The 21,273-nt window shown below is 37.9% G+C and overlaps 1 protein-coding gene across 2 annotated transcripts in view; it reads left to right on the top strand.

Annotated features, from left to right (window-relative positions):
* DPYD (dihydropyrimidine dehydrogenase) overlaps nucleotides 1-21,273 on the top strand; it is an 816,112-nt gene that overhangs the window by 577,418 nt on the left and 217,421 nt on the right. For both annotated transcript variants that reach the window (XM_075182332.1, XM_075182333.1), the window contains one exon: nucleotides 4,278-4,361. In XM_075182332.1, the coding sequence (XP_075038433.1) occupies nucleotides 4,278-4,361 (84 nt within the window). The remainder of the gene's footprint in view (nucleotides 1-4,277; nucleotides 4,362-21,273) is intronic.

The raw sequence follows: 21,273 nt of genomic DNA, 5'->3' as shown, positions 1-21,273 counted from the left end.
CTATGAGGGGGGCCCCATGAATTTGTTGTACCCAGGCCCTGAATTCTTCTTGGCAGCCCTGCAGGCAACAACAATAAAACAACAGAAAATGTAAAAGAGTAAGAGAGTAAAAGGAAATCAATATGTGTCTGCAGGCTACAAACACTGTTTTATTAGCATATCCCTTTTGTATGGTTAAAAAAAAGAATACATGTATTATAAAAGTGATACGTTTCATGTCTTAACAAAATATATACAATATACATACCTATTAGCATGTAGAAAATATTAGTTCAAATATTTACTTTTTCTCTTTTTAAAATGATTTTCTTGACTACAATGGTTAACACAAGTTAGTGAAAATAACTAAACACTGTAAACAAATAGACATTAACAGTAACCAGAGGAGTTATAAAGCATCCTATTGTACATCTCAAAAAAGCATATTGCTTCACCATGACCTCTCATTCCATAGAGAACAGACAATAGGATAAACCACCAACCACATTTACATGAGGAAAAACCTGTAGATCCGTCACAGCAATTTTTGTGATGAGTGTTTTTGCAGGCTATAACCTTCATGTAGTTATTTGTTCCAGTGCCGTTTGCATTATGTGAAAGACAAAGGCACAGTGTGGGGTAATCCTCCCTCCATGTGGTACTAATCTTCACGCTATGTGGTCGTGCTTGTATTCGACATGCAGTATCAGCTGTGTGCACATGTTATTTCTTGAAGACTCCTATTAGTTACTAGGTAATTGTGATGGGTAATTCTCTTTCATGCAAAAACATCCTCTATTGAACGATCATTATTTATAAACTGATTGACTGTGTTAGCACTGAAATAAAATGGTATATAATAAAATAAATAAAGCAAACACAAAAAGGTCTAGAAACTAAATAATCAATTCAAACCACTTGCTGACTTTTAAGGTGACACAATGCATGCTGCTATATTATGTTTTTGTTTATTAAAAGCTATTTATATAGCGAATAAACATTACGCAGTGCTTTACAGATAATATGTAATCATTCACATCAGTCCCTGCCCCAGTGGAGCTTACAATCTATATACCTCTTTGGGGAGTGGGAGCAAACCCAGAGCACTGTAGGGAACATGGGGATAGGATTAAATTGAACCCCTGACCCCAGCATTATGGTGTAGCGCTGCTAACCACTGTGCCATCATGTTGCCTAGTGGCAGGAGCTTATTTGGAATTTTCCTGTGGAAAAATTTCAAACATTAAATGATGAAGACGGAGAAAAAAATTGTCTTCAAGGGACAAAAAATAAAAAAAATACATTGAAAGTTAAGGTTTTTTTTATCCCCAAATAAGGTTTTGCAAAGCCCCAGAATTTCTGTTTGCCACGATTCACCCAAATTTTGGCTCGAAATGGGAAAACTGCTGCAAAATTAGCATGTCTAAAATGTTGCTTGCAAATTACATATCGATTGGATCTGATTTGCTGGATCCCAACTTCTCACCTTTGAAGAATAACATACTACTAACCATATCTGTTCTGCAAGTCATTAATTCTCAAAATGATACAGATTAAAGAAACTTGGCCTCATTGGCCAATATCTCCTCCTCAGACCATCAGGATATCTCTGATGAAGCCATCCTGTATGGGAAAACGCGTCAGGTGTTTTTTTTTTTAAAACATTTGCTGCAATCATTTTACAAGAATGCTACTTTGACTCTGACTCAATTGCTTTCATCTTGCTGGTACTGATATTGAGACAGCCTAAGCCTCTGCAACTATTTGTATTTTGATGGAAAGTCTGCTGCTGTAAGTATAGAGAGATGGCTATTGTTCTCACTGTCTAGGTGATCACATAATCACTCATACATACCATCCCTGTAATACAGTTGGACCTGAAAAGCAAGGAGTTTTACCACTTGTTTTACTGGAGACATTGTGGAGACCCACTGTCACTATTCCGTTCGTATGTGAGCATTGTTCACTGTCTCTCCAACTACACAAATCCCCAAGATTTGTTTTTCACTGATGATTAGGCCCATGTGCGGCCGTTCAGGCTCGGGATCTATAATATAAATGTCTAGTGGCATGTGTTAGTCTGTCTGTGTGTGTGTGTGGAAAAAATAAAACCATGCTGCAGTGCCACCTGCTGGGCAGAGTTATACACTGACCTACTAAATTCTTAGTGTGTGTGGAAAAAACAACTCAGAAAGGGCTGAAATTTGGTATACTAAGATGTTTTTAATTTGTTAATTTAATTTGTTAATTGTTAAAAGTGTTTATAAAGATTTAAAAAAAATATATATATATATTTCTTGAAGGAGAAGTGACAGTTGGGAGTGGTTGGTGGTTGCCGGGGGTGACAAAGCGAGAGGAGTGTGATACTCAGGACCGCTGAGAGAGATCCCTGTGTCTGGATAGACATCTGGATAGATGTGGCGATGAAAATGAAGGATGAGGTGATGGAGAAGAATGATGAGGGGGTGACACGTGGACAAAACCACGTTAAAAAAGTGTGCTTGCATCGGGAAGTAACTCTCTTCCCCTGAGGAGGCCTGGGCTAGGCCCAAATGCATGACAAGACCCTTTTTAACACCTTAAGTAGCTTGATTTGACTAGAATGCATGAGTATCATGCACGGGTTAACTTGTCTGCCTCACATTTTCACTTTGGAACTGCTCCGCTTATATCAGGATATATTTCCAAGGATTTAATACATTGATAGATTTATGCTTGTAGTGTGACAGTTCATCATATTACATTTGATCTGTCTAAGTAGCATTTTTATTTAGTGATTTTATATGTGAAGGTTGCACACTTCCACTGCAAGTTTATTTGTACATCATTTTAATTAAATTCATTGCTGTTATCAGTTTAAACCATTGTCTCTTCCGTCTTCTGATTGTGGCATACTTTAGCACCTCTCATTCTTTTCTACATTTTGTTTTTAGAACTGTCTTTTGTTATGTCAGGTCTTGTAAGTTTCTCACAAAGGAAACTATAATATCATTGTATAAGTTGGTTAGCACATACGTTTCTAACTTTGTTGGGGAAATGTCTTAGCACTATCTGGCATTGCCTTTCAGTTTCACTTATCCTATGCTAAATTAGCCTTTCCTTCACATTATGATTTTATTTTGTTTTTTAGGAGGGAGCCAGTTTTATTTTTCAGATGCAGTTGGTGGACAGGCATTTTTTAGGCTTATTATCTGCCTGCTGAATGGCAACTGCATCTTGTTGTATAAGTTTTCCTCTTCATTTTCACTGCTTGCCACTATTTTGTAAAATAGGTTGTTTAATGTACCAAAATTTCACTTCGTGAGAATGTGTCATGAGGATCTGCAGACATAGATTACTTTGCATTGCACACAGCTGACACATGTTTGACACCGTTACTTTTAATTTTAAACAAGTTGGAAAAGGATACATCAGCACTACTTTTGTTTTCTTCATTACCACTGGCACTAGCATTGCTTTTTTTCTTGCATTATGAACTTAGTGATGTGGGCTTGTCTGTGTCACAATGTGATTATGGGGATAAAAGAGATTCACACATTTTATTATTCTGCAAACTGTCAATTTTGGGTTTGGGGTAATTTTATTTTTTTTCACATAAGGCATCATTCCCTATAGCAGCTGACAGTCAGTACAGTAAACTTGATATTAGAGCATCCCAATAAAAAAGGCTTTCAAATTAGAGGTGATGGACAGACTGATTAACGATAGTGGCAACTGTATAATAAAATCCATTTTTTTTGTTTACAAATAAAGCTGTCATATACAGTGATGAGTCTCTCATATTGCAAACATTACACAAAACTAAATCAATTGAATTGTATTTGTAGAAGCTTGTAATTATACATACTTTAGCCACATAACATCCTTCTTCTTCTTCTTCTTCTTCTTCTTCTTCTTCTTCTTCTTCTTCTTCTTCTTCTTCTTCTTCTTCTTCTTCTTCTTCTTCTTCTTCTTCTTCTTCTTCTTCTTCTTCTTCTTCTTCTTCTTCTTCTTCTCATCTAGATTTTTCCTCGACTATAAATTTGCACTTTGCTTTTATTTTTTTATGTTACTTTAAAGTAAGCTACAGTAATGGCAAATGTAATTACTTTGCTTTTTGTTTCTAAAATAAACCATACTAAAAGATGTTCTATAGAACTGCATAAGACCCTTATACCTTTCAGTAGCTCAACACATATCAATGATATCGGCTACATACATTTTTAAAGCTACAGCAACTGTTCATTTGTCTATGCTGCTTTTTTATCTTTTAAATAAAAATACAGCATAATTAATCATGTTCTGTTTTCATGTTACAGGCTTCTGGAGCTGATGCCCTGGAGTTAAATCTTTCGTGCCCCCATGGAATGGGGGAAAGGGGTATGGGCCTTGCCTGTGGACAGGTGAGAATTTTTCTACTTCACACATAGTAGAGTTTGCATTTCCTAAAATCATACGTATCAATGAATTAAACTTTATGAGTATGTAGTTACAGACCACTTTCTACATGGCTAGAGAGTAAGAGAGTACACGGCTTATCTAACAATTGTAAGAGAGTAATAGACCTGGATTCAGGAGAGTTGGGACAGTCAGGCATCTAGACAGATAATAAATTACAATTGGAATGGATACTATGAGGGTTCACATTGGAAACTGTAAAATATGGATCCTTGGATAAGTCTGCATATCATACATGGAAACAGCCATTAGAAAAAGTGTATGATAAAGAGTTATCTGTACAGATATCTGAGGTTGACGATTGCAAGACTTTGGGAAAAAAAATTCTGGTCATTTCTAGAGACCTAACAACTTGCTGTAATGTTTTCGCCTGAGACAGGGATTGCCCTATAATGCAAAGGGTCACCACCAGCGTTGGCACTGCTGCCACAATCCAACTTCCATTATTGCAGTTTCAGTAAGGCGATAATAGAAGAAAATCCAGGAAAAATGCCGCGTTATTTCAGTAAAGCATTTTTTGCAAAGGTCAATATATATTTCTTTAGAATTATTTTTGTTTTTTAACTAAGGGGAAGAGAAAGCCTATGATTTTAATGATAAATCGCCATAAGTGATTTTCTATTGCAGCAATAAGTGCCAATGGAAAATCAGCCTTATCACCACCAAATTTTAATAAATGGACCCTATAGTTCTCAAGTTATTGAATATGTCTGTTGCCATATCCTTTTCATGGGTCTCCAGCATCCATCCAATCGTGCCTTTGTTCCCAGACCTTGCTCCATTTCTAACAAACTTTCTATTTTGGATTTATTGTGGACTGATATTTTACCTTGAAACATTCCTCCACTATACTATCATTTTTATTGTATTGTATTTAAACTAACTAAAAATCCTATCAATTACACATAAGTAAGTTGGGAGTCTAGAAAATAGAATTTAACATCCCCCCACCCTAATGCACAACCCTATTGTAAAAAATCTGCATTTAAACACTCATCTAAAAACAAGTGACACATTTGGCTTTTATTTTATTCCGAATATACAGCAATCAACTTCCAAAATGCAAACGCCAGGGCTTTTGTCTTCAAATGTCTATCCAGAGTCATAGATATCTGTAAAAATAAAATATATATATAAATAAAATAGATAATATCACCATGCATATGGAGTATCTGGGACTAAATGACTGTACAATGAAGTTTATGAAGCTTCTACCTGATTGATTAGAATAGCCATCTAATCAGACTCATGGGAAATTATTTACATCTGTTCACCTCCCATGTATGTAAAATGTTTTAGGTGGTTATAGGTGGTATAGGAGCATGAAATTAGCCACATTACATAAATCTCCACCAGCAATGCAATTTAGTTTCCCCACATCACCCTCATTTGTGGGCAGCACAGTGGCTCAGTGGTTAGCACTTCCGCCTCACAATACTGCGGTCATAAGTTAATTTCCCGACCATGGCCTAATCTGTGTGGAGTTTGTATGTTCTCCTTGTGTTTGCATGGGTTTCCTCCGAGTACTCCAATTTCATCCCACAATCCAAAAGCATACTAGTAGGTTTATTGGCTGGTATCAAGTTGACCCTAGTCTGTGTGTGTGTGTGTGTGTGTGTGTGTGTGTGTGTATGTCAGACAATTTAGACTATAAGCACTATTGGGACATGGACTGATGTGAGTGGCGCTATAGAAATAAATAAATGATGTTGATGATGATTTCACCTACTCAGTAGTACTGATGCTTGCATAGGTTGGCTATTGGGAAGCCAGGGCACAATTCATAAATAATCATGTAGCGAACTTGTATCAGGGTGATCCAGACTTCACCTGAGTAGAAATAGTTATAAACTATAGGTTTAAAAAAAAAAAATGGTTATCAAAGTGAAATGATCTATTGTTTATATTTCCCTTTACTCAGCGTCCTCATTTGGGAACAAAATGACTGCCCTCTGTAGTTTTAAGTTATTACACCTGAAAAGATTTGCATTTATGCAAAATTAATGGTAACAGGAATTAGTATGTATATAGCTTCTCTAGATTAGCTTTAATTTGGATGTATGAAGTGTAAAGCCACATTGAAAAAAAATTCTCTAGGCTAAGATTGTTTAAATATTTATCACTTTAAAAGTGGAAAATAACAAAAAAAAAAGTGTTTATTTTTATGGCACTGGAAATGGCCTATTCTTGATTGAATGTGATATTATAGCAAATAGTTTTTAAAGCACAGAGGCAGAATTAGCTGAATTTAAATGCTACATTTTTATTCAATTTTAATGTTGATTCAAGGTCCCTGAAGCAAAATATTGTACCAAATGCTTAGGCTTATTGTGATTTTGTGCTAAATGGTGCAGAGCACAAATAGCATTTTGAATTCTCCAGCACCTGATTTTCCCGATGTGCACTGGGATTTGTGAAGAAATGTAAGCATATGATGTCTTATGTTTGTATTTAATCAAAATAGTTTTGATCACTGTCTCATGCCAATCAGAGACCAGCAGATATTTATGTTGTGTTCTCAGTGTTACTGAAAAGAAGACCCATCTGGCCGAGTGCTTTCCCCATACAATTCTTCACATCTGAAACAGAAAACTTATGAAAAATTCATGCAAGAGCTGCACTGGCATAATGGGATACTGTAGTATTATAGCATTTCAGCTAAAATAAAAAAAATGAAAACGCAAACTACAATGAAAACTACATGATAGTGGACATGTGAAAGTAATATATTAGCATTCCATACCTGTGACAGGATGGACCGCATATCCCACCCTGTCTGTTGCTGCTAGGAACCAGCTGGGCTTACTTTGCCACCGTTCTCTTTCTTTATCTTACATGTGCCCAATAATTGCAGTAGGAGGGGCTTACAAATGCTGCCAACACTGGATTCCTTACCAGCATCCAAAACTGGGCTCCTTCTGGGTAACTGTCGCTGCTAGTGTACCCCATTGCTGGTGCACCTGTGCTGATACCTCTGACCTTTTACTATGGGTCAGGGTTGCTGTGGATGGATCCCACCTGGCCTATCACACTGGGCAGTGCTGCTGGGTAGCAGGCAGTGCAGTGGTACCGAGAAGCTGGGTTCAAACCTTAGAACAGCCGGGAACGGATTAGCGTTGGGTCTAATCTGTAGGTCACAGGTATTTCAGCATGGAAAGGTTGTCAAGCAGGTCTTTGAAGCAAGTGATGTTTATTTGCTCAGGTAGTACTAAGAAGGATAGTTCACACACCAGTCTGAGGTACTAGCAATCTTTCCAGAAGTATAGATGGCACAAGAATGATACATTGCATGCTCAAATAGCTCACTTTTTATACAGTTCTGACATAACTCATGGCAGGGGATAAGCCAGCCCCCTGATCTGAGATGGTTCCGCAATGTCTGAGCTATTTTTAGTATCAGAATACGATATATGTTTCCCAAACATGGATTTACATGCAAGGCAAAGCTAACAATGTTTACACTTATCTGTGATATCCTAAAACTTGCTTTGATTTCCTGCATTCTGTTTTAGACACAGAGGAAATCTAAGTCTAATTAAACCTTCCTGTGCCTTCAGGGGTGTTGGACACTCACACATTAAAAGGTCTAATTAACATGAGATTAACATGGGACCCTTCAGTTGCAGAATACACATTTCCTCCACTCTATTGCTAACTTGAGAATTCCCAAAGAAAAGTTATAAAACCCCAAATAAGTCATTTCCCTACTTAACACATCCCAATGTAACACGATAACTGCTTTTGCAATTATACATTGGTGCCTGCGCCTCTGATTGAAATACATTCTAGAATAAATTATTTCTACATGATCCAGCCACATATAAGTTTTTTTTAAGTGATCCAGCCACAATACCTAAATCCATTCTATGGTGTCAATGATGGTGAACTGCCATACAGATATGTATTAAATTGGGTGGTACAGTGTCTATAGCACCAACATACTTTAAAAAAGCCTTGTTCTATTTTTTTAAAAAGACCACTAACCCCAAAATTTAAATGGCTAACTATGAACAATGAAAGTATAATACATTGTCCTGCATTACCACTGCAGTATGTTACAATGTAAATAATTAACTTTCGCTCCATTACAAACCAATAAAGTTTCTTCCACATATTAAGGACACCGAGAATACAGAGTTGCTATGACCTAATTGACCCTGACCCTTTGTATGAACCCACCAATTCACACAGTGCATTTCTATAGAGTAAGTATACAAGACCTGTTAATCACTCTCTGTCTGATCAGTTAGAGAAATCCTTATCTCCTAATACAGCAATCAGCTACAAAGAAGTGAAAGAGAGCATGGTGGACATTAGTATGTTATATAACTATGTAAATCACTTGAACTACACTATTCAGCCCATTAATATACAGTCTTTAATATCTATTAATGGCAAATAATAGCTTAACTTGCTCTTTAAATAGTAAATTAGGGGTCTATTTATCAAGCATATTTGTACCCAAAATCATGCAGAAATGGCTGTATACCAAGCTGTGAAAAGCATAGATTTTTGCAAATTGCTAACACCATTTGAAGCATATCTTATCTTACCTTATTCTTTGGCCATCAAAGAATGCAATTTCTCCATTGTTTGGAATATATACATGTCGGGCAAACAAGAAAGTGAAGTGCTGTCCTAGTAGGAAAATAATAACAAAAAAGCTGCAAAGTAGATTGAAAAATATCAGGAAAAAATCCCTGATAATTGGCAGAGAACCAAGGCGAACTGCAAGTGAAAGGGAGTTGAAAGAGAACTGAAAGAAAGAAACAAAAGAGAAAGCAAACACAAACTGCAAGAGAAAGGCAACCCAGAAAAGTAAGTGAAGGGAAAGCAAAACCAAAGCAAAAAAGAAAGAAAAGACAAACTAAAAGAAAAAGTAAGGATGAACAATAATAAAGGGCAAGGAGAAAAGAAAAAAGTGAAGACGCTCTAGAAATGAAAGTGAAGAGTAATCGAGGATGAAGACTGTTATTGTGAGATTCCTGGCCCAGTATATGAATGAACTAATCCAAAGAGAGGAGGTAATTTACAAAGCACAAAACTTCCACTTAGTGTGAAAAAGCATCTTAGCACCTATTAAGTCAAGACTAATAACATTTCCATTTTTTTCCTAAAACCCACATCTCTAATGTTTAAGTATACCAGAAGCATCATATGGAGGTAGTGGACAAAAATGGAAATACCAACATAAATTCACTTAATAAGGTATCAGACAACCATGTGTGGTCCGTGTGAACTGTATACACCATAGCATTGGGTCTGAAATTGTGCAAGTGAGATTCAGACTCTTAAGTGATGGCTGGTTCATGGCAGATGAAAAATTTGTTTTTGTCGTAATTACACAATATTGCATAAATTCTCAGTTGGGTTCAGATTTCATGGCTGAGAAGTCCATGACATATAGATAACATTAGTGTCATGCTGAACAAATAATGGGTGGCTACATTGTCTTTGTGGATGGTGACATTTCATCCTAGATGATCTTCTCCCTTCAATAAAGAAATAGTGCAACATAAGCTGAAGATGATGACTCAGTACCATTATGTTATAATTAGCACGGACCTTGCTTCTATCAGAATGATTGCACTCAAACCATGCCAGGAAAATGTTTTGCACAACACTACCTAGCCACCAGAACAAATCACTGTTGGAAATGAGCATCCAGGGCTTTTTTTTATTTAGGTTGAGACTGCATGAGCACTCATTTAATTATTGAGAACCTGGTGAAAGATTATTTATCAAACCATATCACCTTACTTTGCTGCTCAGTAGTCCATTGCCTGTGCTCTTTTTTACAAATAAAACACAATAAGGCTAAACAGCCATAAATAAGGCATTTTCAGATGTGACAATGTTGAGGGTGGAGTAAAGGGAGATCCTCAACTGCTAGAACCACTTTGCGAGATGTTCACCTTTAGCAGCCCCTTTTCCAAGGAGCTTGTTACGGTCCACAGTATTCTGTTGCCCCCAGGACTTAGGCTCGGGTAGTAGCAGTTGTTTATCTTGCACCTGCCCGATGGAGCGGATAGAACACAGTATGAGGTAAGGAGCATACAGGATATATTAAGCAGAACTCCGAGTCAGACAGGCAGTGGTTATTGTGGGGTAGTCTGGCACTCGTCTGATAAAGTGGATAGCACACTGCAGCAGGTAGTGAGCATCCAGACTGTAAATAGCATAACTCCGTGCCAGAAAGGTAGGGATCATGAGTAGAGAAGACAGCAGAACCTTTAATCAAGCCATGGGTCAGAGCAGGTGGAAAGCAAATCCATTTAATAAAGCCAAGAGTCAGGAGTGGAGAAGACAGCAATTCCTGTAAACAATCCCACTGATAGCAGAACAGGTCAGGATACAAGGCATACTAGGTAAAGCAGGAAATATCACCAGCATTGGTATGCTGCTAGGAAGAGGTTTAAAAAGGTAGCAGCTCCAATCAGAACTGCAGGATGATTAGATGCATGAGTGTGGTAGGTGATTGCACACCTGAGGCTGCAAGAGAGCTGAATGAAGCTTGTAACTATTTGCCTAGCAACCAGCTGAATCACAGAACTGCAGGAATGATCATACACATATTAGTAGCAGTAATTGTGCAGATAATAGATCAAATAAACATGAGAACTATTTATTAACAGACAAGCAGTTTACGTTCTCAAACCTGCTTATGATAATGTTCTGTTAAGTTCTTGTCGGACCATTTTTGATGATATTGGTTGCTAATACCATTGATTGCATGTTTTACTTGCACATTTAACGTATGGCTGTCACAATCCAGTAGTATGCACTTCTGCACACTATTGCCTTTTGCTGATGATGTTTATCTCAGAGTTCTATGCTGACACCACCCGAGACACAGTCACTTGGGAAATTGAGACGTTTTGGTCACTGAAGCTTTTGCTAAATGATAACATAACAGTGAGCCTAAGGAGAGCCCTATATAGAGACTCATTAATTACTCACCCAGGTGAAGAAATCAGTGAAGAAGTGTCTGCCCTGGTACTGTAACGCAATTGAAATGTCCATGACTGTGAGAAAGCAAGAAAAAAAGTGTGTGCTGCATTCAACAATTACCTGTTCTGGAGCCCACAGAGGAAAGAGGAAGAGCACATAATGCAAAATAAACTGCACTACTCCTTTGATGGAATGTGCTGCATAACCTCCCTGCAGTGTGCAGAATAGGTCAGGTGACATGGAACTCGATAGCTCATGTTCAATCTTATCCTCTGCTTTATAAGAAAGCTTTGCTTACCGGCTTCTGACATGAGTTTTTGGAACTGATGATAGAGGTCTTCGCCCATAGCAGCCTCCTTTCCAATAGAGTTAGTTGCACTCACCGGTGCTTCTATGCCCCCAGGACTTAACTCTAATGTAGTAGAAGCTTATGTGCAGTAACCATAGCGCGGTGGTAAGAGGCAGCGGAACCAGCGATACAGCACATGGAATACAATGGACATATCAGAGATCGTGGGTCAGAAGCATGCAGGGTAGTCACAGACAGGCCAAAAGGTCAGGGCTGGCAGCAAGCAGAAAAAATCCAAGAGACAAAGCTGAAGGTCAGGGGCACTTCAAGCATAGTCCAAAAACAAGTCAGGGGTCACAACAGGAGTCAATCAAACTGGCAGAGTATTCACAGGAAACAGAAGCAGGTCAGTAAATGTGTGGCACTAACGTTATAACTGGCAGGGAGTCTTAGCCCTCCCTGGCATAAAATACTGAAGGGGACCAATCAGCAGCCAGAGCATTAGCTTCCCTAAACAACCAAAGGAGGATGTTAATTCATAATCGCTGCGCGCCACAGCTGTCAGGCTATTGGCTGGGACGTAGCCGCTGCAGGGAGAGAATAATGTCCCAGCTGCTAGGGCAACAGCCGGGACATGGCCAGCAACAAATCCAGCCAAACCATTGCGGCTAGCGCAGTGGCTCATAACAGCTGCTAGCAGTTTGTTCTGTCTAAACGTGGTGTGGGCTCTAATGTACACTGTGGTAGTCACTGAAAGTTTAGGTTTTGTTGCAGAGCAACTAAAGTTAGCTTCTAGTTTATCCCTACTAGGAAGCAGCTAACAAGACAGACACGAAAGTGAAGTAATGGGCAAGCAAAAATCTCGGCAGGTGTCAAAGCTGTTATAACCAAAATCAAAATCAAACTAGGTATGGGCAACTGAAATTCAGGGTCTGTTCATGAGATGGAGTCAGAGTTTAATTAGCTCAAGAGTAGTCTAGTCATGAAGAGCATTGACATGACCAAGGATGGCCTCAATCATTTATGCATATCACATGCTCTTAAATAAGTGCAATTTAAAATTGCAGAAAAACACATAGACATTTATGAAGAAGCATGTCAAGAAAGGTACACTTCCAAGCCAAAATGTAACACTCTTTCTCTCAAGAGGCGAGTCTGAAAGTTGAGATTATGGTATGTAACAATGGGTTTACATATTATTATTATTTCACATGCTTTCATTACTTAATTAATAATGTAACTATTACATTTTATTAATTTCAGCTAGGCACCAGTGCAGTTAGATTTTAATATTGTTATTATACTTTACATTAGAAGATTGCATTACATTTTTGCAATCACATGAATACTTGTTTGAGCACAAAATCTCCACAACATAAATATCCTCTTTTAATGGCATGATATTTTGCACTGCCTTTTTATGCAGATTCCAATAGGAAAAATAAATGTAAGTAGCTCGCTGGCAAGACACCAAAAGTGACAGTGCTTTTATCATCTCTGCAAGAGAGATATTGTGGATGGGTAGTCAAAAGAGAAAATGCTCTCAAGACAGAGTCCATAGGAACCTTATTTAAGCTTTATACAGATGGCTTAGCACTTTATCAGAAAGCAGATTGTTTGCCTGCTAGATAGAGATATACACTGATTAGATCTAATATATGTGTGCTTATATATAAGAATATATAAAGCTACAGTTCAAAAATCTACGCTATTTATTATCACTTAAACATTGGGATCACTTTAGTATGTTTGTTTATTACTTTGTGTAAATGTTATATACCATAAAGAATTTTGATTCTCATGATAAATTGTATATTATATAAATTTGTCTATTTGCAGTACTTGTGCTAAAAAATAATGTGGATGCAAAGAATCTTTAATTTGGTGAAATTGAATATAAAGCTAATTTAATATCAAATAACATTTTGGATAATTAATGAGATAATTATCTTATTAGATAGGCCATTAAACAATGTGGTTTTTTTTTTTTTAAATGACAGATCAGGTTCTGCCAGTAGCTGATTTAATTTTATTTACCTATTATTTAACTGGAGCTTGCCCTGCTATCCTAGCAGGACCAGTATATGGCAGTGTTCTTAAGACATATGTTAGTGCTGGAATTTGATCTTAACAATGTCACTCAAAGCTCATTACACTATATTTCAGAATTTAAATGCAGACTTGTTTTTTTGTTGTTTTTTTTTTTACAGTTTGGAATACCAGGAGGGACACTTTGACAGTGAATACCTGCACAGCATATATAATTTTAAAAAAATTAGTATCTGTGCTAGATAGTTTTATGTTACAGTATCTCTCTGTGCAGGAAATAAACACTCTTGATGGAATGTGTGATGGTGCTGAAAAATGATGTATAAGAAATGGCAAGATAATTGTTAGAGTGTGGTATAAGCCCTCTTGTATAAATGATGAGGATGAGACAGTTCCTATCACAGTAGAGCATGTTGCACAACTGTAATGCTGTAAATGTAGAGAATTTGAATTAGCCTGAAATTCATGGGTGTAATGGGACTGTTAGGGGGGTGAACGTTTTTAAGCTCACTGCAGGACAAGTTCACGGGCCACTTAGAAGTAATTCCAATTAGAAAAGGTGCTTTGTTCAATCTTGTAATTACAAATTATACAGATTTTATCACAAAGGTTCAGAACCTATGAAATAGTGAACATACTCTCATAGTCTCCTTTGATTTATGCTATAAGAAAGAAGTACTGCACATGTTGGTTTGACAAAAACACTTAGCATGGGGAAATTAGAGTTCTTAAAGTTGAGGTCATCAATTCAACTCTGCATTTAAGTTTTCTTAAGAAAAGACGCAGAACATACATGAAGGTATTTTAAAGCAATTTTAAATAAATTCTCTTACTAAGTTATTCATTTGAGGAACAAGTACAAATGAATGTAATGAAATCCTTTGTCGCTTACTTCAATGGTGAAAAAGAAATAGATGTAAAGAGGTTATTTTAAAAAACATAAAGGTAAATGGGATAATGGGAGATATTTAACAGGCTGCGATTTAGTGTGTGGTTTGCAAACCACCACTACATTAGATGCAGTTTTTAATTCCAAATGCAGGATTTATAATTTTGTTTTCATTATTATTTATTTTTTTAACTTCCCCAGGGGAGGTATTTTAAATAACATGCAGTTTGAGCTATCTCGCCTGTCAGAACCACGTCTTGTTTATTTTTGATTATTCACCGGCGGTATGCTGTGCGGTTTGGCAAACGCAGTTTGAGACCTTGTAGTTTTGATTCATGCGATTTTAGATGCAGTTCACCTTTAATAGATCGCTGTTTACAAAGCGGACATCAAATCACATGAAAACCTGCAGTTTTCTCACTTTAGTTAATTTAGTTAAATTCCCCCAAAATCTTAATTTGTGAGCTACTGCACACTGATAGCAACAAGAGTTACAGAATGGAAATCAGATTGTATAAATTAAGACATGAAAAACAGTTGGCTAAAGAGAGCAAGACCAATATCATTTTTGCATTCAGGTATTGTAATAGTAAAAAGAGAAGGACTGAACATGTTGGGGCACTAAACAAACAAAAAGCAGGATTTGTTAACAAATGATAATGAAAAGTCATATATGTTAATATTAAATGTTTTGTGCAGTCAAATAAACACACTTGTTGGGAATATGTTGTTTAATAATGTTACTGACACCATAACAAACGATTTTTGTTGAAAAGCAAATGCAGTACATATGTTATGGTTCTGCCTAGTAATTATAGACCAGTATGTTTAACATCCATAATAGGAAAGGTTTTACGAAATAACAGTTAGGTGATTAGGAAATCACCTAATGCTATAAATAGACCTAATGCAATGAACTAAAGTTCATTGCGTATCGGAGCTTCTACACAGTAGGAGCTCCGATGCGCAATGAGATTAGCTCATTGCAGTAGTTCTATTGATAGTATTATGTGATTTCCCCACTAGCATGGGAAAATCCCCTAATACTATAAATAGACCTAGCGCAATGAGCTAAGCTCATTGTGTATCGGAGCTTCTACTGTGTAGAAGCTGTTTGCGGTGGTCCTGCACTTTTTCCTTCAATCAAGCAAGAAGATTCGGGGATGTTACAAATATGGGGCCCCCCTAGCTGAAGAACAGAAGACTGCAAGCAACAATGGGGCCCTCCTGGCGAGAAGAACAGAAGACATTACAAGCATGACTTTTGGAATTACAAATGTATTTTGGACTTTGGTGACAGTCATTTTTGGATTAAAATCTGCTGACAATGGAAGAAAACCTCATTGGTGAGTATATTAGGGATTTATTATTTTTAATAAAAATATAGGGTGTAAATGAGGGTGTTTACTGTCTTTATTGTGGGTTTATTATTTTTTAATAAATGTTAGTGGTTGTAATGAGGGAGTTGTGATCTTGCTAACATTTTATTTTGTGGAACTACAGGTCCCAGCCAGCCGTGGGTATCAGGGCATGTTCGCACTTGTGGTTCTCCAAGTGCCAACATGCCCTGGCTGCCATGGGTATGCTGGTGCTTGTAGTTATACAAGTAGAAGAATGCCCACACTATTTATGGCACCTGGGCTGGCTGGGACTTGTAGTTCCAGAAAACAAAATGGCGTCTGTTTGTTTTTTTCTACATTATTCGGCGTTAATACCCTACACCCACCACCCAGGGGTGTAGGAAGAGCCCTAGGGCTATCAGCACTGGGCTGGGTGTCCCTAGGGGGGGCCCGCTCATTTTTATTGGCGGACTCCACTCCCTAGGGAATCCAGGCCAGCGCTGAACAGCCTGGGGTTGGTTAGTCATTATGGCAGGGGGACCTCTGCCGCGTGTTCCCCTGCTATAGTGCCACCAACCCCGGCTGGTTTGCCTAGTGCTGGTTGCGTGAAAATAGGGGGGACCCCAGGCAAAATTTTCCCCGATTTTCACTGAACCAGCAGTACTCTGGCAGCACTAGTTTTAAGACTGAATAGAGGGGGGACCCCACGCTTTTTCTTTTTTACACTTTGATCTATTTTTTACTGTTTTGACAGCTGACGGAGCTCCGGCAGTATGACAGGGCAGTGTAACAGTGATGGCTGCTAGAAAGCGTGTTGTATGCATGTTGTATCTGGCGTGTTTTAAAGCAAACTCTCCTGAGTTTGCTTAATCGCAGCTTCATACATTTGAGATTTGTATAGCTGCAGTGGCAAACAGTCGGGAGTTTGATCTCCAGCGATTTTGCAAATAGCGATTTTGACAGAAGCACAATTCTGGCGATTTTACATGAAATCTCAGCTTCATACATCTGCGAGTTTCAACTCTTCCGAGAAAATCGCTGGATTTGCAAAATCGCACCTTGATACATTTACCCCCAGGTGTGCTCATGCTCAGTTCAGACCAGCAAGTGAGGAGTGAGAACCAAGGGAAACAGGTAAGAACAGTGACCAAAATGCAGGTTAGCTAATGCAATGTGTGACAGGTAATTCTTTTTGCTTTGATAGCACTGTTTTTGTTAGTGGCTTTAGCAAGGGCCTCTCCTGAATGGCTATGCTCACACCCCCTCCCCTCCACCCCCTTGACTCTTGTTAAATTCCCACTTACTACTCTCAATGTCTATCCTGTAAATACTTGCCTTGGGCCCTCACCCCCGAAGCCTAGTTTAAAATCTCCTCCAACCTTCTGATCACAGCAGCCCCCTCCTCATTCAGGTGCAATCCGTATCGACAATGAAGATGAAAACTAATCTAGAAATCAATTTAACCACACCCACTAGTTCTAAGAATCCAAAACCCTCCTTCCTACACCAATCTCTTAGCCATGTATGAACCTCCCTAATCTCCCGCTACCTACATGGACTAGTGCATGGCAACTGTAGTTTTTCTGAAAATACTACCTTGGATGTCCTTGCCCTAAATTTTGCAACCCAGGTCCCTGAAATTATCCTCTTCTAACTTGGTCATTGGTGCCAACATGCACCAAAACCGCCGGGTCATTCCCAGACCCTCCAAAAAATCTGTCCACCCGATCCGCAATATGTCGAGCTTGAGCCCCCTTGAGACAACACCACTGTTTGGCATGCATGGTCCCGGTAACAAATTGCCCTATATAGTTTCCTAATAATTGATTCCCATACCACCAAAATCTGCCTAGGACCCTAAGTAACTTTGGTCCACTCTATGCTGAAGAGACCGTTCCCCTGGTTGCTGGTGGAAGCAGTCTCACCCAACTGTACCAATTCTCAACTGCCTTCCACAGTATCTTCATCCAATCTGGCCAATCTGCTGGGATTGCTCAGTTCAGAACTGGCCTGCCTCTTCCTCCCTCTCCTACCCCTTGCAACTGTTACCCAGGTGCCTACCTGTGCATCCTGCTCTGTTTTTGCTCCACCTGGATCTGCTAATGCATTAACAGTGTAATCTCTGCTCCAGATTGTCAATCTCCCTCAATGTTGGAATGGTCTGCTTTAGATCAGTTGCGTGTGCTTCCTTGGAACAATTGATCATGTATGCATACATTTGACAAGATATGCATTGAGTGAGATATTAAATTCTGATACCACTCAACTTATTATGACTAACTTAACCCCTTATAACCTACAGTGGACTTGAAACTACTAAACTTTGCTAGCCCCTTACAAGAATCAAACCCTTTCCTGGATTCAACTCCTTACTGAATATAACTCCACATTTTAAGCAAAATGCACTTAAAATCAAAATGCAGTTGGAATCAAAGGCTCAGTGAAATCGCTTGCCACCTCCTGTTAAATAGAGCTTACACTAATCATCTATATCAAATTATGCAATTTAACCACACCCACTAGTTCTGACAGGGAAAAGAATGTAACTTTGTAAATTGAATCAATACAGTCTTCTTAGGTTCTCAGAAGCAAAGGAAAAGCACAAGTGACCCCTATTCAGCCTCCTATTTTACTATTTGGGCAATAATGATGCAGAATAATGTATGGGGTGGTAATGGGAGACAGTAGTTAGAGAAAGCAAAATGTTTAGATTTCTTAATTTGCTTGTTTAAAAAAATATGCCAGTATTTAAATCACACAAAATAATGTTTCTTTTTTCTATGACTTCTAAAAATAATTGTAATCATACACTGCTAGTGTGTGTAGGTTTCACAATATACAAGAAGGGGTGGCAATTCCATTGATATATCTAAGCCTCCAAACCACACTGCAAAATCTGACCGGCGGCTCCTTAACTGCGGTTGCAATTAAATGTGCACATTACAACTTACTTAAAACAAAATGTTAAATATAACTAAATGGCTAGGCAGATAGTTAATATTCTCTAATATATTCCTTTGTATCGGGATAAATTGTGCAGTTTTCCATTTCTACTTTTTTCAGCTGCACAACAGAAGCCAGTTGATTGTTACTTTAATATTTCATGTGCTGCTTGTCTAAGCCCACTTTTACTTTCTTAACATGTAAATATCTGATAAGATTAACCCCTCATGAGGAGAATGATGTACAACATTTTTATTGGGACTGCATAAAAAACACAGATGGTTTTATAGTTAATAAATCAAAAAGAAAAACTAAACAAATTGTAGGAATTAAACCACTCATCTGGTGTGTATATTTCAACATAGAAGTTGATATGAGATTCAAATATTTTATAGATCTAATAATATAAAAGTGCACATTTTACTAATGGATAACATTCACACGAATTATGTACTGATGGAATAACTGTCAATGATCAGCGTTCCACAATGCAGCAGAGTCTCCAAATAATGCGTTCTTCTCAGAGCACCTATTATATTCATTCTTCAGCTGTATATTAGAAAGTAACCAGCTTTCAAGTAGGTGGGGCTAGAATAACCTGTACCTAATCAGAGTACTTCAGCTCAATCAACCTCTGCGTGTCAATCCGTGGGAAAGAGGTAAGAGGGACAGGCTGGGCTTGTATGTAGCACTGATTAGTGTGAGCTTTCTGTCAAACTATTGTGGGTAGAGTGTGATGTCAATAGCACCTTTTATACAAAACTATGAGCCCAGGTATGGGCCAAAATTCATTAAAAGTCAAAGCTACATTAAGCACTTAGTCAATGATGACCTGCCTTTGTGCAGCAAAATGGCCAGGAAGTAAGAGGATGAATTTCAAAGCACCTTTAAGTGCAAAGGAATAAATATAGCTTGTTTTAGTCTTTATTTCATTTACATATCCATGAAGATAGCAAGTTGTATTTTGTAAAATAATTTAAATCTGCATGCACATAGGAACATTAACATAGAGGACCTCATTTAGAGAGTCGGACGCAAAATCCGTTTAAGAAGTGTAGGAGTGGGAGTGTGCCGCAGCTTGGTAGGGTATTACGAGTGGCAAGCAAACCCAGTTGCGTCCCACTCTTAATACCCTATCGAGCTGTTAGCAGTTCCTGCAGCTACCTAACCGATTGCGTCACCTAATTCCTGCCGCACAGCTTTAGCCCTGCTTTGACGTGTGTTTCGTCTGCGCCTCACTGTGACTAGGATGTATTTACATGGTCACACCTTCACAATTCCGCGTTCCTCCCATTCTCTTGTAGTGAGTCGCAAGCTGTCGTAAGTGTTAATTGCGTCCAAAATGCCAGCGGATTTTATGCTTTCTGCACATATATTTTTTTGTTGGCTGCGCCTAAAACGGACTTTGCGTCCGACTCTAAATGAGGTCCATACTGTGCGGAAAATGTCTGGGGTTTTTTATTGCAAATTTATGCTACAGTATACTTAAGTATTATTTTACAGGAGCCTATAAATATATGCTTGTTTTCCATTCTGATTTCTTAATAATCTTGAAATTGTACCTTTAGTGGCTTGATTATATGTGTCTTTAAATGGACATACAAAATATGGAGTACAAGGTAGCATATTTAACTGCAGGACGTGCAAAATCCATTGGCAAAAACCATAGGAGAAGCAATGCACTGAAATAGTGCGATTTTTTTTTTCCATGTCGTATTAAGCAGTAGAGCCAGGCAGTCATGTCTAACCAAGTGTTTCAGTAAGATAACAAGGATGGTGTCATATTCAGTAGAAAATTCCAGTACTCAGGACAGTTAGCAGTTGAAATAATTCATTTTACTATTTGTCATTGCATACAAAACAGCTGCCAGGGATGTGACTGCCATGCAAAGGTTCAGTGAACAGTTAGTGGCCCAACATCCAATTATCGCTTTCAAAATACAAAAGATTTTATTCGGCAATATGTATCCACTTTGACTTTTATAATCCTGTTTATCATTGTTAACTTGTTAATAGACCTTAATGGACACTAAAAAAGCATGCAGAAATGAACATCATGAGTAATTTGTTTGTGTTTTTAAGGTCTTATTTTTAATGTGATTTCCGAATCTGTCATTACCTTAGTTGATTATGGTTGTTTACAGATAAAACTGACAGCATGGGTTGTTGATTATATTATTTGGACAACCAAAGTTTAACTTGTTGAGAAACTTAAAAGGAGAGCTAAAATCAAAATATAAGTTTAGTACACTGTGCACATTTAAATATAATTGAAATGTGCTGCTTATTTTTTGGATTTTGCCAAAGGCAAGGATTATCTCCTTCAGTTGTCTGAAATGTCTGTCCGTATCACTTATATTAAAAGTGCTCCATAACTTTGTGGGGATGTACATTGA

Source organism: Mixophyes fleayi, chromosome 8 (assembly GCF_038048845.1).
Source record: "Mixophyes fleayi isolate aMixFle1 chromosome 8, aMixFle1.hap1, whole genome shotgun sequence".
Taxonomy (NCBI): Eukaryota; Metazoa; Chordata; class Amphibia; order Anura; family Limnodynastidae; genus Mixophyes; species Mixophyes fleayi.
This window is presented reverse-complemented; position numbering and strand designations above follow the sequence as displayed.